Source organism: Podarcis cretensis, assembly GCF_951804945.1.
Source record: "Podarcis cretensis genome assembly, chromosome: 11".
NCBI classification, from domain to species: Eukaryota; Metazoa; Chordata; class Lepidosauria; order Squamata; family Lacertidae; genus Podarcis; species Podarcis cretensis.
The window spans coordinates 46,779,010-46,796,372 of NC_137180.1; the positions used below are offsets into that span (position 1 = coordinate 46,779,010).

At 43.9% G+C, this 17,363-nt stretch overlaps 1 protein-coding gene across 1 annotated transcript in view; it reads left to right on the forward strand.

Moving 5' to 3' along the window:
- Positions 1–16,922, forward strand: part of OXCT1 (3-oxoacid CoA-transferase 1) — a 55,484-nt gene extending 38,562 nt beyond the window's left edge. The window contains exons 13-17 of the mRNA XM_079994949.1: positions 354–429; positions 8,412–8,501; positions 11,602–11,682; positions 12,146–12,247; positions 15,501–16,922. Coding sequence (XP_079851075.1) covers positions 354–429; positions 8,412–8,501; positions 11,602–11,682; positions 12,146–12,247; positions 15,501–15,542 — 391 coding nt within the window. The 3' untranslated portion in view covers positions 15,543–16,922. The remainder of the gene's footprint in view (positions 1–353; positions 430–8,411; positions 8,502–11,601; positions 11,683–12,145; positions 12,248–15,500) is intronic.
- Positions 16,923–17,363: the final 441 nt, after the last annotated feature.

The following is a 17,363-nucleotide window of genomic DNA, read 5'->3' on the forward strand; positions in this document are numbered from 1 at the left end:
CTGCTCCTGCCAACCTAGCAGTTCGAAAGCATGTCCCAGTACAAGTAGATAAATAGGTACCGCTCCGGTGGGAAGGTAAACGGTGTTTCCGTGCGCTGCTCTGGTTCGCCAGAAGCGGCTTAGTCATGCTGGACACATGACCCGGAAGCTGTACGCCAGCTCCCTTGGCCAGTAAAGCAAGATGAGTGCCGCAACCCCAGAGTCGGCCACGACTGGACCTAATGGTCAGGGGTCCCTTTACCTTTTTACTGTTCAGGAATGGTTAGAGGGCTTGTAGACAGAACAAACAAAAACTGTGCCAGAATTTCTGATGCCAAAAGCGTGCTCGTTTCTTTCTTTGTTCCTTTTATCAGGGGACATGTTAATCTGACAATGCTTGGAGCGATGCAGGTGTCTAAATATGGTGATCTAGCCAACTGGATGATTCCTGTAAGTAGATGGAGAAGTGTTATGCATTTGCATCACGCATTTTATTCGAAGCGTTTAGAAGCGTCTTTCCATTTCACTGAAATGATGTGTTCTCAATAATAGTAAAAATGACTCCTTTTGGATGCATGCAGTGATCCCAATGCTTTGTTTTTCTTCTGTAATTGAAGAACTTCTCTCTTTTTTTTACATATAAAAAAATCCAGCATCAGTTCATAAGTTCTCGCAAGAGCAGGGTGGGTGCTCACGACTCCTTCTAACAAAACATTTTATTGTGTAATCAAAGTAGAGAACGGGCTAGTAATCTTCACCTACCAATTGAGCATCAGAAGCTGCCTTATAATTGGCCCATTTAGCTCAGTATTGTCTAAAATGACTGGCAGTAGTTCTTCCTGAGTTCAGATGGCCTTACCTGGAGGAGCTGGGGATCAAACCTGAGACCCTTTGCATGCAAGACAGATGCTTCACCATTGAGCCACAGCCCTTCCCTAAACATCTTTGGTTCTCCACTTTGTAATCTAGCCATTCCTAGGCACGTTGGCTTTTCCAGCAAGGAATCCAGCTGTCCATTAGAGAAATTGGCAAAAGCCTAAAATGTAGGTGACAGAATGAATTAAATCAATTTCCAGAAGTAAACACACATGTAATGTAGTCACCATCATCATCACCATAATATGGGCTGTTTAAAAAACTGTTTTTTCCCCTTATTGCAAGGATTTCCTTTTCTTAGTGTGTATGACTGTAGTTCAGAGTCTATTCACCTCCCACTGAGAACTTGCAGCTTGTGATATTTCACTCTCAGCAGTTAAGCCTTTTCATGCAGCCTCGCCTGACACCAATTTAGGGATCCTGGAAAAAATAGTCTGGTTCACTCTTGAGGCTTGACCAACGAAAGATGAATCTAACAGAATATTTAGGCCCTCTTTGCTTTGCTTGGAATCCGAAAGAGCAATGGCTTCTTAAGAGTTAACCTGTCCTTTCAATGTGCTCAGTCCAACTCCTATTAGCCCCAGCAAGCATGGCCAGTGGTCAGAGATGATTAGACTTGGAGTCCAACAAGATCTGAATGGCCATCATTTCTTCCTGCTGTAAATGTGTTGTTAGTCTTTAAGATCCTCACTATAGTCTAGTTTCTTAAAAGAAAGTCTGCCTTGGGCTGGAGTCCTATGCACAATTGCACAACCTCTGGGAGTATGTCCCATTGAACTCAATGATGCTTACTTCTGACTAAGCATGTAGGTATGAATGAAATTATTCTTTTCATACTCTACTAAGCTCCATGTGAACAGTGGGGCTATTATTTTTGAAAGAATGGGGGGGGACCCCAGCCTACCCCTATACCCTCACCCCCCAGATTTGAAAGACCAAACCATTTTGCAACACAGCAGACCAGGGGCTTCCATTTGAAAGAGAATAGTCAAAACTCTGCTTCCCTATAATTGAGCCCATTTGTGCATCTGAAGGAGCTCTCTTTTCAGACGACATACACCTTCATTTGAAATAGGAGGAAAATAATACGTTCTGACATAAAACGTGCACAAGTCATCATTTGTACGATTTGCAGGAGGTGTTGCCAACCCTGTAGTGTGTCCATTTTGAAAAGGCTTGACGTTCAGTAGCAAATTTTCCTTAATAGTATTTGAAGCACTAATTACTGTGGATTCATTTTTTGGGTTTTAGCTGGTTCTATCTTGTAAAAACAAACAAACAGAAAGCACAATTTTAAACTGGTTCTTTTGTGATGAGTTATCTGCAACGGCTGCATCAAGAAGTACATTTGGCGATGAATTATGTTGCTCTTCTGGGTGAAAACCTCCCCCCCCCCCCGACAGAAATGTTGAATATGAGGCTGTAGTTTCTTTGACTAATGATGCTTTTATATTGGTAAAATAGCCCTGAGCCATTGAAGATCACACTTTAAGAGCAATGGGATAGGAGTTGGAGGAGAGATTAAAAGTGATGGATGAGGTCTCTTAGGGATTTATTAATATTAATACCATAAATACTGATGCTGCTGCTCTGATGCAACAGCAAATAAACCACTGAACCGGTGACAGATGCCCTGAGGCTAACTGTTGATGAATCCTGAAGAATAAATTTGGGGAAAGTTCTACAGTCGGCATGCAAACGCTTCGAAACTTTCTGCCAACTTTTATCAGCTCTCCTTGTATTCAGAAAGGGGTTCTTGCAAAATGACTGCTCCTGGCAGCTGTCTCCTGGGCAAAACCATATTACTGAATATGCCTTATGACGAGGCTACCATGGTAGCAGGCTCCCCAAGGAAGCAGGCAGAGCCATTTCTAGCCTCCTTGAATGCTTCTTTGTAGTGCTTGTTCGCAAAGGCCCTTAAAGTTGCTTTCCTGTTTATCTCCACAGCAACCCCACGGGGCAGTAAATATTGCAGGGTGGGGGGAAAGTCACCTCATCGTGACTCTTCCGCTTCAGAAATGGTAGACTAACTTACAATGACAAACCTAGACAGCATCTTAAAAAGCAGAGACATCACCTTGCCGACAAAGGTCTATATACTGGTAGTTAAAGCTATGGTTTTCCCAGTAGTGATGTATAGAAGTGAGAGCTGGACCATAAAGAAGGCTGATCGCCAAAGAATTGATGCTTTTGAATTATGGTGCTGGAGAAGACTCTTGAGAGTCCCATGGACTGCAAGAAGATCAAACCTCTCCATTCTTCAGGAAATCAGCCCTGAGTGCTCACTGGAAGGACAGATTCTGAAGCTGAGGCTCCAATACTTTGGCCACCTCATGAGAAGAGAAGACTCTCTGGAAAAGACCCTGATGTTGGGAAAGATGGAGGGCACAAGGAGAAGTGGACAACAGAGGATTAGATGGTTGGACAGTGTTCTCGAAGCTACCAGCATGAGTTTGACCAAACTGCGGGAGGCAGTGGAAGACAGGAGTGCCTGGCGTGCTCTGGTCCATGGGGTCACGAAGAGTCAGACACGACTAAACGACTAAACAACAACAACAAAACTTACATCCCAAGTAACTAGAAATAGGGTTACATTATACATGGTATTTTTCAGGTGTTGAGAGCCTCCCATTTGTGTGGGATGGGTACAGTGATGGAAGTTGTATTCCAATACCACCTTAAAGAATGGAGAGGAAGAGGGTATCAGGAACTCTTTTAAAGATTACTTATCTTAAGAGTTATTATCAGAGTCAGAAGAAAGAATGCATGGTGCGGCTTACCAGAAGACACAGATGTGGTAAAAAAATGTTGCTCCTTTCCAGGGTGTGTATTTGCATTTGGTTTTCCATAGATGCTACAAAACAAGCAAAGTCAGATACATTAATGAATGCATCAATTTATTACAGTGGTACCTCAGGTTAAGAACTTAATTCGTTCCGGAGGTCCGTTCTTAACCTGAGATACCACTTTAGCTAATGGGGCCTACCGCCGCCGCCTCACGATTTCTGTTCTCATCCTGAAGCAAAGTTCTTAATCCGAGGTACTATTTCTGGGTTAGCGGAGTCTGTAACCTGAAGCATCTGTAACCCGAGGTACCACTGTATCTTTAGAGGTCAGTGTAAGCCAAGACCCTAAATAGGGGGTAGAAGAGCTGAAAAGAATTTCACATTTGCCAACCATTGCGCCCCTTTGGTTTCAGGTAGTACATGGGGAGAAGGGTCTAAAAAGCCCAGGACCCAAATTTCCACAGCCCTCTAGCAGCTATGGCGGCTCATTTACCAGAAGTGATGTATTTAGATTTAACTCTGGAAGTGTATACCCAATTCTGACCAAACTAGGCCTCCTATGTATATTTTGCTCTAGGAGGCTTAGTTTGGTCAGAATCTAGTATACACTTCCAGATCTAACGCTAAATACATTGCTTCTGGTAAATGGGCCAGCAGAGGGCCGCGAAAATTTGTGTCCCGGGCTTGTTAGAATCGTCTCCCTATGTACTATCTGAAGCCTAAGGGGCGCATGGTTTGCCAGATGTGAAATATATTGGCATTATTTTCAGCTTTCCTACTGGGCTATGAAGCTTTAAGGAGGAATTAATTTCCCAAATTGGCATGAAAGAAAGAGCAATTCCTCAGTGGAACCAATTACCTAAAAGGGATGCGCCCTCTCACTCTCTCTGTGTGTGTTTTGGAGGGGGGAGGCATTACTGTTTTGTTTGCTATTATGTTATGCATTTGTGTGGTTCTATGCTGCAAACTGTCCTGTGATCCTTGGATAAAGAGCGGCGTATACATTAATAATAATAATAATAATAATAATAATAATAATAATAATTTTTTATTTATACCCCGCCCTCCCCAGCCAAGGCTGGGCTCAGAGCGGCTTACAAGCAATAATAAAAACAAAATGAATGATTACAACTTAAAAACAAAAATAAAATACAGCATTAAAATAATGGAACATTAAAATATTAAAATGTAGCCTCATCGCAGGAGGAGAAGGAAAATAAAAAAAAAGAGAGAGGGAGGGAGGGAATCAAATTGGCTCCAAGCCAAAGGCCAGGCGGAACAACTCTGTCTTACAGGCCCTGCGGAAAGAAATCAGATCCTGCAGGGCCCTGGTCTCATGAGGCAGAGCGTTCCACCAGGCCGGAGCCAGAGTTGAAAAGGCCCTGGCTCTGGTTGAAGCTAATCTAACTTCCTTAGGGCCTGGGACCACTAGGTGTTGCTATTTATGGAGCTTGAGGCTCTCCGTGGGGCATACCGGGAGAGGCGGTCCTGTAGATCTAAAGTTATATCTTTGCCTCTGTAAATAATGGTTGGTTCAAAAGCAGGATTGCTCAGACAGCACTGCGACAAAGGGAGGGTGTCACATTGTGGATATAGGATACTGTATTTTTCGCTCCATAAGACGCACTTTTCCCCTCCTAAAAAGTAAGGGGAAATGTGTGTGCGTCTTATGGGGCGGATGCAGGCGGGAGGCTCTGCTCAGCACTCACTTTAAAGAGCCACTTGGAGCGTGCGTGTGGCTCTTGGGGGCTTTCCCCCGTCAGTCCCTTATCCTTCCTATGGAAAAGCCCCCAAGAGCTGCACAGACGCTCCATGCGGCTCTTTAAAGGGAGCACAGCTCTTGCAGGCTTTTGCGGAAGTTGGGGGAAGGGACTGAACCCTGCCCTTCTCCCTCCTCAGGGAAAAGCCTCCAAGCGCCACACACACGCTCCATGCGGCTCATGAAAGGGATGCATACAGGCTCTGCTCAGCGCTCCCTTTAAATAATTCCCCGCCCCTTGCATTCCCCCTCTAAAACTAGGTGCGTCTTATGGTCAGGTGCGTCTTATGGAGCGAAAAATACGGTGTATACCCATCTTTTGGAAGCTTTGAGTGTGTATGTGCTCAGATTGGCATTTGTATATCTTTCTGCATTGCGCTTGAAGGATTTTTGAACCAGCTTTATGCTTTTATTCCTTGTACTGCCGGGGGGCGGGGGGGGGGATGTCAGCATAGTAATTTCCTTGCATTTCTTGGTAAAGTTCATTGGGCTCTTCTTTCCTCCTCTGCATTCCTCCAGATCTAATCTATCTGTCGGAGATAGCAATATGATGACAATAGTTCTGTAATTGTACCATTCTGAGGCTGGTAGTCACTTGGGGAAAAAATGACACAGTAAATATATTTCAGGGCAATTCATCTTTGGTTCTTTCCAGTCATGTACTTTTTTTATTGAGGAAATGGGAAAACAAAGTATTCAAGCACAAGGGGGTTGCTTTTGTTGTTTTTTTAAAAATAACTCAAGCTGCAGTAGCAGGTAGTGGATATTAAGATTGTTTACATTTTACACACAGTACTTTACATACAATACAAATATATACAATATATATATATTTCAAACATACTGACTTGGGGAAGAAGGAAATTTTGTTCAAGGCGTCCTTATGGTTAGTTTTTCATGACTTTCAACGATTTCTAAAACTGCAAAAAATAAAATAAAAAAATTCCTTCCAGTAGCACCTTAAAGACCAACTAAGTTAGTTCTTGGTATGAGCTTTCGTGTGCATGCACACTTCTTCAGATACACTGAAACAGAAGTCACCAGACCCTTCTATATAGTGAGAAGGTGGAGAGGGGTATTACTCAGAAGGGTGGTGGGGTTGGGTGATTGGCAGATAGCTATGATGAGCCTTCTCATCCTTCTCACTATATAGAAGGGTCTGGTGACTTCTGTTTCAGTGTATCTGAAGAAGTGTGCATGCACACGAAAGCTCATACCAAGAACTAACTTAGTTGGTCTTTAAGGTGCTACTGGAAGGAATTTTTTTATTTTGTTTTGACTATGGCAGACCAACACGGCTACCTATCTGTAACTGCAAAAAATAACATATTGCCGAACACTTGTTTTTGTGCTGCTATTTTTAAATCTTTGCAATTTCTTCCATGGAAGGAGAGTATGAGTAGAAACTAGCTTTAACACCTTACCCCAGTAGTTTTCAACCAGTGTGCTGTGGCTCCCTGGGGTGCCTTGAATGATGGTCAGGGATGCTGCGAGCAACACTGGCCTCTGTCCCTCTTTCCTTCCTTCTCTCCTTCCTCTGATGCCCTCTCACGTCTTCCTCCCAAAGGCTTGCACAGCTGTTTATTGCAGCAGCTTTGGCTACAAGCTCCCCAGGCGAATGGTGCCTCTGGGGCTGGCCAGGGGGTGCTTCCCAAGTCCCTGTGGGGCAGTGGGGCAGCTCAGAGACCAGGGGCTGCAGCTGCGGCTGCCCAGAGGACTTCCAAGGCGAGGGGAGAGGAGGCTGAAGGAACTCTCCACAAGGGAGGGTGTTTGAAGAAGGGTAAGGGGCTGGTAAGAGAGACGACAGAGGACGAGATGGTTGGACAGTGTTCTCGAAGCTACCAGCATGAGTTTGACCAAACTGCGGGAGGCAGTGGAAGACAGGAGTGCCTGGCGTGCTCTGGTCCATGGGGTCACGAAGAGTCAGACACGACTAAATGACTAAACAACAACAAACAAGAGGCTGCCAGATCTGCAGGCAAAGGGTGACATAACAGGGCTCCTGAGCCCCACAGGGGAGCTGCAGAAAGAATGTAGTTGGTCAAGGGAGCCGTGGACTCAAAAAGGTTGAAAACCTCTGCCTTATACGATGCAGAGCCAGCTCTGGTTAGCTGCTGCCTCAGTTCTAAACAGGTTTATTTGGGTGTGGACCTGTTCATTGGGTAAGGGTCTTGGCTCAATGGTAGTGCATCTACTTGCATGAACAAGAACCCTGGTATCTCCAGGTAGGACTGGGAGAGATCCTTGCCGCAAACCTTGGAGAGCTGCTGCCAGGCAGGTTAGACATTATTGAGCTTGATGGACCAATGCTGATCCTGTCCCTGCTGAATTTTCAAACAGTTGGGCCAATCCAAAGAACCAGCTGTTTAGATACGTCAGGGCAGTCACACAAGGCTTTTGGCAGCAGCGCTTGCTTGGCGGTCTTCTGCTTCACATAAAACAAATGGGAATTACCCTTCAGGTGAATGTGTGCAGTTGTCACCTACATGTTGGGAAAGCACTCAGTCCTTCCTCCTGAAAGATCCTGGGAAATAAAGTGAATTAAATTAAATTCGAGTTTGCCATTTTGAAATGACTGCATTTCCCAAACAACCATGCACGCTAAGTGGTTGCCATCAGGTTTGCAACTAAATAGAGTCTTCAGTGGCCTAGCAATATAATCCAAATCTTTTGGTCACACAACCCATGTGTGCTGAAGAATTATAGTTATTTGGAGACAAGACGCAGTTCCTCGTTTTGCCCATCAATCTTCTTTCCCCATAAATAATATGGTAACACTCTCAAAATGGTATGCTTGTGATATGTAGAGACTTGGAGATGTTATGAAGAATAATTTATTCAGAGAGAAACTAAAGGGACCGTTGGCATAATTTTGAATTTTGTGCGGGTTTGATGCTTGTTTTCCAAAATCTGTAGATTTAATGCATCAAAGCAAAGAGTGTTGGTATATTGAGCTGTGCTGTTGACACCTGTTCTTCTTTTTCTTCTTGTGTGAAATCTTGTGTTTTTAGGGTAAGATGGTGAAAGGCATGGGAGGCGCCATGGATTTGGTGTCCAGCTCAAGAACTAAAGTGGTCGTCACTATGGAGCACTCTGCAAAGGTAATCTTTTTATAAATATTCTCTTCTTGTGGATTTCTCCTTAGACTGAAAACATACCCTAGGTTCTGTCCAATTCTGTGTGCACAGAGTTCCAGTCACACAATGGGTCTTCTTCTCTTGTGTTTTCCTCCAACTTTCTGGAGCAGGTTTTCAGGGTGCACGGGTTGTGGGGAGGAGGAGAAAATTTTGCTGCACGAGTGGAAGAGCAGATTTAAAAGCCCGTGGCTACTAGCCATGATGGCTGTGCTCTGCCTCTACAGTCAAAAGGGACACGGGTAGCGCTGTGGTCTAAACCACTGAGCTTCTTGGGCTTGCTGATTAGAAGGTCGGCAGTTCCAATCCCGGCGACGGGGTGAGCTCCCGTTGCTCGGTCCCTGCTCCTGCCAACCTAGCAGTTCGAAAGCACGTCAAAGTGCAAGTCGATAAATAGGTACTGCTCTGGCGGGAAGGTAAATGGTGTTTCCATGCGTTGCTCTGGTTCGCCAGAAGCGGTTTAGTCATGCTGGCCACATGACCCGGAAGCTGTACGCCAGCTCCCTCGGCCAATAAAGCGAGATGAGTGCCGCAACCCCAGAGTCGGACACAACTGGACCTAATGGTTAGGTGTCCCTTTGCCTTTAATGCTTCACAGTTGAGGGGTGTGTTGGTGTTTGTGCAAATGGACCAATGGGAATATGCTGCAGAATGGGACTGTGTAATACACATTTTAGAAATAATAATGCTTTGACCCTTGACCTTCAACCTTTGGGCTAAGCATGAGTCTTTGCTTATTAATTGCTTGTGGGGAGATTTGATAGGACGATGTTACAAAGGCTGGGCCAAATTCTCTGTTCTTCTATTCCCATTCTGGCGGCTATTTTTCTGTAGATGCGGCTTCAGAAAGGTTTTAACCAGTGACAGTAAGATCATATTTAACTGCAGTTAAGCAAGATCATATTTAACTGCAGCATTCTGCAATGCTTGGGGTCACAGCGGCTGCCTGGAAAGCAGTCTTCTTTCCTCAAGCCTGAGCATTTCAATCTCCCCGGGATGCTTAGAAGGAGATATTGCATGACCTTAAAGGTATACCTGATGGGTTGATGAACACTTTTCTATAAAAATAGCACAGATGAATTGTTCCTTTCCCGGGAACAGAACTTGGAAGGTCCTTGAATTAAGCATTGTCATTTCCCCTTAAATACCTGTCAATTTCACTCAGGGGGGGCTAGCTGCCTTGAATGCAGAAACAGATGTTAACTGGTAGGAATTGGAGTGAAGCAATTGTTCCTTGACATAAAGTGGGGAGGGGGGAGAATAAATTAAAAACCCATTTTGGTAGGCAGAGTCGACACCACTGTAAAATTTGTAAAATCATCACAGTTTAAAGGGACAATGCTTGACTACCCAGGAAAGCAGTTTTATTTTATTTTTTTGCAATTGGGGCAACCTGCAAGGAGTTGGAGAGAGGGCTCGATTTTGCGAAAAACATTATAGGCAACAGGGTTTTTTTTGTTTTTTTATGTGCCAATCATAAGAGAACAACAGGGCAAGAGTAGGAAAGATTTTAAGATAATCCCAGATGCCCCTGTCCTTTACAGTGTTGCCTGTTCCTGCATATAAAGGAGGACATACCATTGCAGCAGTATATTGGGACAATTTTTAAAATTGTTATCACAAAATATGAGCAGAGAATAGCTGTGTATCGTTCTAGGCAATGCTACTAGGAAACTTCAATATTCCTGGGGCACAATTTCCGGGCACAATTCAAAGTGTTGGTGCTGACCTTTAAAGCCCTAAACGGCCTCGGTCCAGTATATCTGAAGGAGCGTCTCCACCCCCATCGTTCTACCCGGACACTGAGGTCCAGCACCGAGGGCCTTCTGGCGGTTTCCTCACTGCGAGAAGCCAAGTTACAGGGAACCAGGCAGAGGGCCTTCTCAGTAGTGGCGCCCTCCCTGTGGAAGGCCCTCCCACCAGATGTCAACGAGAACAACTACCACCAGACTTTTAGAAGATATCTGAAGGCAGCCCTGTTTAGGGAAGCTTTTAATGTTTGATGTTTACAGTATTTTAATATTTTTTTTGGAAGCCGCCCGGAGTGGCTCGGGAAGCCCAGTCAGATGGGCGGGGTATAAATATTATTATTATTATTATTATTATTATTATTATTATTATTATTATTATTTTATGTATTTATTTATTTATTTTATTACTACTACTACTGGGGGAAATGCCGTTTTTACTCATAAAGTGAAGAGGCATTAACAGCTATTTTTGAAATATACTGATAGTATTAGAACCTGCTTCGGTGTGGTGAATCCCAGAATGCACCAATAATTTCTGGCCAGGCAGCCAACATGATTCCTTTTAACACCAATGTTGCTGTCTGCTTCCTCCCTTGCGAAGGGACATCACAAGCATGGAAAGGAACTATATGGTCTAGCTGTGATATTTGCATTGCTGGGGGTTGGACTAGATGACCCTCTGGGTCTCTTCCAACTCTATAATTCTTTGATTCAGTGACATGCCGAACCCATGTGGTTCCTATGTCTGTGTTTCATGGTGTCCCAGAAGTGAGCAGGAACAGGGAGTGCGGAAGTTATTATCGTATTGCTATTTTTATCTATAAAATTTGCACCCCGCCCTTCATCTGTAGATCTCAGGGCAGTTCACAGCATAAAAATACAAGACAAAAACACAAAATTCGTAAGGAAAACAAGAACAAAAGCAAAACAAACCAGTAACTCCCACCCCCTTCCACAAACACATTTGAAAGGATATAGGATGTTGCAAACTGGTTGAAGAGGAACGTTTTCCCCTGGTGCTTAAATATGTATAACGAAGGCTCCAAGTGAACTTGAGTGTATGCCAGTCCTGTTGTGTATGCCTTCTTGAGTAAGTCATTGTTACCCATGTCACTAAGGACCTCGGAATATTTCAGCAATGAATTCGTGAGTCTTCCACAACAGGTCCAAACACAGTGGAAGCTTCTGAGCTGGAGGTAGCATATATTTGTCTCAGTCTGAAGTTACTGACTGCAAGTCCTTTTGAATTTCAAGCAACTAGTTTGCTCTGACAAGCTGATCATTCATTTGTATGTGTGTGTGTGTGTTCACTGTAGGGCAATGCCCACAAGATTTTGGAGAAATGCACTTTGCCAATTACGGGAAAACAGTGTGTGAACCGCATCATAACAGAAAAGGTAGGTTATCTTACGTTTGTTGCATTTCTGATCCATCTTTTTTGCTGAGCGGCTTGGGAGGGGCATTTTTATCTTCTCGATAATCCTGTAATGAGGGTTTGAGTTGCCCATGACTAACTCTTGAATTTTAATATCCTGGCTCCCTTGATGAGAAGGGGTGTTGCAAACCTGGCCCAGGAAGAAGATGCAGATGTCTCTCACATGCTATCAGCTCTTGTAACCGTGCAGCAGTCAAGCCATATTTCCCAAATACTACAGTTTGCATAGCAATCTTAAGTCCTTACTTCATTTTATTTAAGGCATTTATAACCCCATCCAGCCAAAAGTGCTCCCGAAAATCAGTGCTAAGGTGGAGGGAATTGGTATTTATCAACTTGAAGCATTGGCTTCATTCAGCTAGCAAGGCTCCCTTCCTTTCCTTTTCTTAGACCGAAACATTTTGCATTTCTTTCCGAACCTGCAGGCTGTGTTTGATGTCGACAAGAAAAAGGGACTGACGCTGATTGAAATCTGGGAAGGGCTGTCTGTGGATGACATCAAGAAAAGCACTGGTGCTGAGTTCACAGTAAGTCATAGTCTGGCTAACATTGCAGTTGCGTTTCTTGGCTCTGAGGGAGCTTGGTAAGGAAGCAAAGATCAGCCCAAATGAAGGTTTATTTATGCCGCTTGTTCATGCTGCAGGTGCAAAAGACTGCTGCAGGAGTTTGTTCTGGAGAGGTTTCTGGGAAGTATAAAAAAAGGTTCAAACACACACACACACACACACACACACACACACACACCAGGTTCCATTTGTTTGGTAGGATTTTATTTCTTAGATAATAATAATAATAATAATAATTTTTATTTATACCCCGCCCTCCCCAGCCAAGGCCGGGCTCAGGGCGGCTAACAAGCAATAATAAAAACAAGTTGAATGAATACAACTTAAAAACAAGATTAAAATACAGCAATTAAAATATTGAAACATTAAAATATTAAAATGCAGCCTCATCACAGGAGGAGAAAGGAAAAAGGAAAAAGAAAGAGGGGGAGGGAATCAAATTGGCTCCAAGCCAAAGGCCAGGCGGAACAACTCTGTCTTACAGGCCCTGCGGAAAGAAATCAGATCCTGCAGGGCCCTGGTCTCATGAGGCAGAGCGTTCCACCGGGTCGGAGCCAGAGTTGAAAAGGCCCTGGCTCTGGTTGAAGCTAATCTAACTTCCTTAGGGCCTGGGACCACTAGGTGTTGCTATTTATGGAGCTTGAGGCTCTCCGTGGGGCATACCGGGAGAGGCGGTCCTGTAGATCTGAACAGAGAATTGAAAGTGGGTGGAACAGTGAGTGTAATTTTTACCTTTCTTAGTTTCTTCACACACTCACATATCCCGACTGATTCTTGCATGAGTGGATGGAATTTGAGGATACGTTCCATCCAGCCGAAAACACCCAGGATGCAAAATCAGTTCCAGTGAGGACTGTGGCCTGGGGAAAGCTCAGAGTGGGTACCACATTTACCTCCTGAGCTACGTTTACTTTCCTACTCCTACTGTACATTGAATGGAGGGGACGCCACCTTCTGCTTTGCTTCAGGCCTGCTCTGTGTATCTGTATTCACGCATAGATTGAATGTGGAATGAAGTGAATATCTTGCTTTTAGCTGGGAGCGTTCGGTTCCCAACCAGCAATTTGCTCACTTCAGGGACTGCTTCAAAGAGAGAAGCCTCAGGGAAGTCCTGGAAAGTTAGCTTGCTGCTAGAACCGTGTGAAACTTAATTTATATGTCTTGTTTAAAGCAGGGCCTGTACACTTTGCACCAAAATGGCTCCCCTCAAAAGAAGAGAAACCACGCAGCAGCACTGTGGCTTCTTTGGAAGGCTGTGACTGAACTTTCTGATTTTCACAGCTTTATTAGAAAGAGCACCCTCTAGGCAGCATGCACAGCAGCCGCATAACAAGGGAGGAGTGATTTACAGCCTCCTGTCTTTTTTATGAAGCTGATATTATAAGCAGTCCGCTTGGGATTTTGTTGGGCCCCAAAGACAAAACTTTGACTTTCCCTGTGCCCTTAAATCAGATCTGCTACAGCTTGGCTTCAAGACAGATTGTCCCACCAGGACGATTTTCATTTGTACGTGTCAAATTTATCATCTGAATTACAACGCCACCATGGGGGAAAAAATCAACCAGAATGGAAAGCTGTACCTGGATAAATCGGATATGTTTTGTTTGTTTTTAAAGTGAGCAAGTCCACAAACATCAAGATTCAACTGCTTTATCTTCCCGTGGAATCTTGGTTCTCTGTCAGGGGACACAAAAAAGCATTAAGGCTGCAGGCCTATACTCACTTTGTGGGAGCAGTCCCCATTAACCTCAGTGGGGCTTACTCCCGAGTAGGTGTATAGGATTGCACTGCAAGGCCAAATACACTGGCTTCCAGAAGATAGATGGAGAAGTTTGGTGTGTGCTGTAGAATCCTTAGTTCCTCCAGCTGTTCTCTTTCTCATGTAATCATCACATTCTTCTTTGCAATTGCTGGCATCGATCATCTGTCATTAGCGCACCTGTGGCTCATAGATCAGCCATAGTAGGAGACAGAAAAGATGATTATTTCAGAGAGTTGGAAATGGCATTTGACATGGCTACATTGATGTAGGGGCAAAATGGCAAATGGAAACTGAATCTGTAAAAAAAAAAGTCTTTCTCACCCCTGGTACAAATCAAAAGGGGCAGGACGGAACCTAGGAAGATGCCTTATATCGAGTCAGAAAAATGATCCAACTAGCACACCGGTGGCGCTGTGGTCTAAACCACTGAGCCTCTTGGACTTGCTGATCAGAAGGTCGGCAGTTCAAATCTTCGCGATGGGGCGAGTTCCTGTTGCTCTGTCCCAGCTCCTGCCAACCTAGCATTTTGAAAGCACGCCAGTGCAAGTAGATAAATAGGTACCGCTGCAGTGGGAAGATAAACAGATAAACGGCGTTTCCATGCGCTCTGGCTTCCCTCACAGTGTTCTTTTGTGCCAGAAGCAGTTTAGTCATGTTGGCCACATCGGAAAGCTGTCTGTGGACAAACGCCGGCTCCCTTGGCCTGAAAGTGAAATGAGTGCCACACCTCATAGTCACCTTTGACTGGACTTAACCATCCAAGGGTCCTTTACCTTTAACTTTTTTACGCAGGGTAGCAACAGCTTTCCTGGATTTCAGGTCAGGGGTCTCCCTCAGCCTGGAGACACCGGGGCTTGAACCTGTGATCTTCTGCGTGTGTGTTCTCTGTAGACATAGGATGTCACGTTGTCCAATCCTGAGCTCACTGTGAGACCACAAAGTGTGCATGGATTTCTCCTGTAAATCATTACATGAGTATTCTGGTAGACATAAGTGATGTATGGTATTAATCAGGAGACAGGGAACCATCTCAGTCCAGATCTTGATAGCCTTCAGCTTCCATCAACTTCACCCAGCATGGTCTCTCCTTGGTTTCTGCATAGTCATTGCTAAAGGACTTGGGAAGTTGCCCAGCAACACCTGGAAATAACATATTCACCATTCCTGCCCATGATACTCTGATATCTCATTGGGAACAGGGATCATGGCGCTGTCAAATTCAGCATCTATATAAATGGATAATTGCCAAGAAAATCCAGCATGGTCACATTTTGATTTCGAAAGAAGAAACTTCCAAAAAGGAGGGGAATGATTAAAAAGGAAGCTGAAAGGCAAAATGGAGAGGGTCATATCTCTCCAAAATACATTCTAGGTGCTCAGCTAGAAGGTATACTGCATATGGCACCAAACTGCATTATTCGTCTGTTGATTTTTCTTTTCTTTCATCACTAGGTTTCGCCAAAGCTCTCGCCAATGAAGCAGATTTCAACTTGAAAAGTAGACTGGGCTTAACATCCACGCTTCCAGCGAAGGGGAATCAAATGTCTGTTTTGCAATTATGCATTTTAAAGAGGTCTTTGTAAAGTAGTTTCTTTGGTAGTTAGCGTTCAGGCTGACTATGTAACTAGAACTATGTAAATGTTTATTCGCAAGCAACAGTGCAGTTTCCAAAAATAAATCCTAGCTGGTACCTAGATATTTATAATTGCCACACTATAGGTTTGACTGCAAATAAACGCTGGCAAGAGACAATAGCCTGTTTTGGATGATCCTATCTTGGTTTATGAAGCGGAGAAACACATGAGCCTTTTCTTGGAGCATGCGCAAGCCACAAATCACCCAGAAAGTCTTTAGTTAGCCAAAGTTTCCTTTGTGTGGGTGTGAGCAAGCCAGGATCTTCAGCCACAGCATGGCTTAAGACCTTGAGTTGTTCCAAAGCTGGTAGCCATAGTTTTCTGGTTTGGATGAAACAGGTGACTGTGGTTCAATAGAAGCTCCATTCTTTGCTGCGCACATGGGCTGCAGGTGTGGGCAACAGGCTCATGCATATCTCTGCTTAAGCCAAGATAGGATCAAACACATCCAATCCCTTGTAGATGTGAACGTTAATACTGTAACTCTGTATGGAGGCAGAGGTCACTTCCACGCACAGAACATGCTAATTTGCAAGTGCCTGTATGGTAGGCTGCAACTGCACACACACAAAGAAAGAGGTACAGGACAAGTTGTTGGTTTTCAAACATGTAAATAATCAGATGTTTGGATATTCAGGAGTTCTACTTACAGAAGTTTGCATAGCTAAAAACCTGGGCAGGGAGAGCTGTTTATATTCTGTAATTGAAAGTCCGTGTTTTGTTAAACCACCATGTTTCTGGTCTTCAGGGCTGCAAAGACAGGCTTGAAAGTCTGTGGGCTCTTCCTGCTGAAACCTCAGAAACCAAGGAGAGACATTTGCTTTTGAGATTTCCAGCAGTAAGGGAATTGGGCTTTGTGCTCTGCGTTAACTAACTCCTTCCCCTTCTTCATAAATAGCACTTAGGACACTTTTGTGTTGAATTTTCAGAGTAGCAGTAAATGAAATGCTAGCAGAATGAGGTATGCAAAATAAACAAAGGGATGCAAATTTAATTTGCATAAATTATGCAGGCCACAGAATGCAGCTGTACTTTATACAAAATTTGGGTTACCTCGGCATAGGATTTTCATTATTTAAGTTCTATAGACATCCCTAGGTTGCATAGGAAACATACAGTGAGTTGATAAGCTTTCAGATAATGGAAGTTTGTTGAAATGGAAGCCATTGTCCTGCTCTCATGGTTAATTTTTTTAAAAAACTGACTTCTTAATAAATGCATACAGAGTTGCATGTTTACAGTTAGTGTCTGGATTCTGCCTTCCCCTTGATATCAACAAATCATTCGCACAAATATCTAGCGACACAGTGGGAGCAAGGTAGGGCCTTTTTACGGCAGTTGCTGTGCCATTTATCTGTTTGTATAGTAACTATGCCACCCGAAAGTGGACCTTTCCCTCCATACTTTAAAATGGTAGCAGGTCACATTTCTCTCTTTTTGCCCTTAGCAGTTCCAAAGATGGTGGAAATGTACGAATTGGATTGTAAAGATCTTATCTAATACTTGATTAATAAAGATTCCTAAAAGAAAAAGAAATTACTGGATGAAAGCTACATATTAGAACTGGGGCAACTGAGAACCAATGTCGTATAGCAGGCATAGGCAAACTGGGCCATCCAGATGTTTGGGACTACAACTCCCATGATCCCTAGCTAACAGGACCAGTGGCCAGGGATGATGG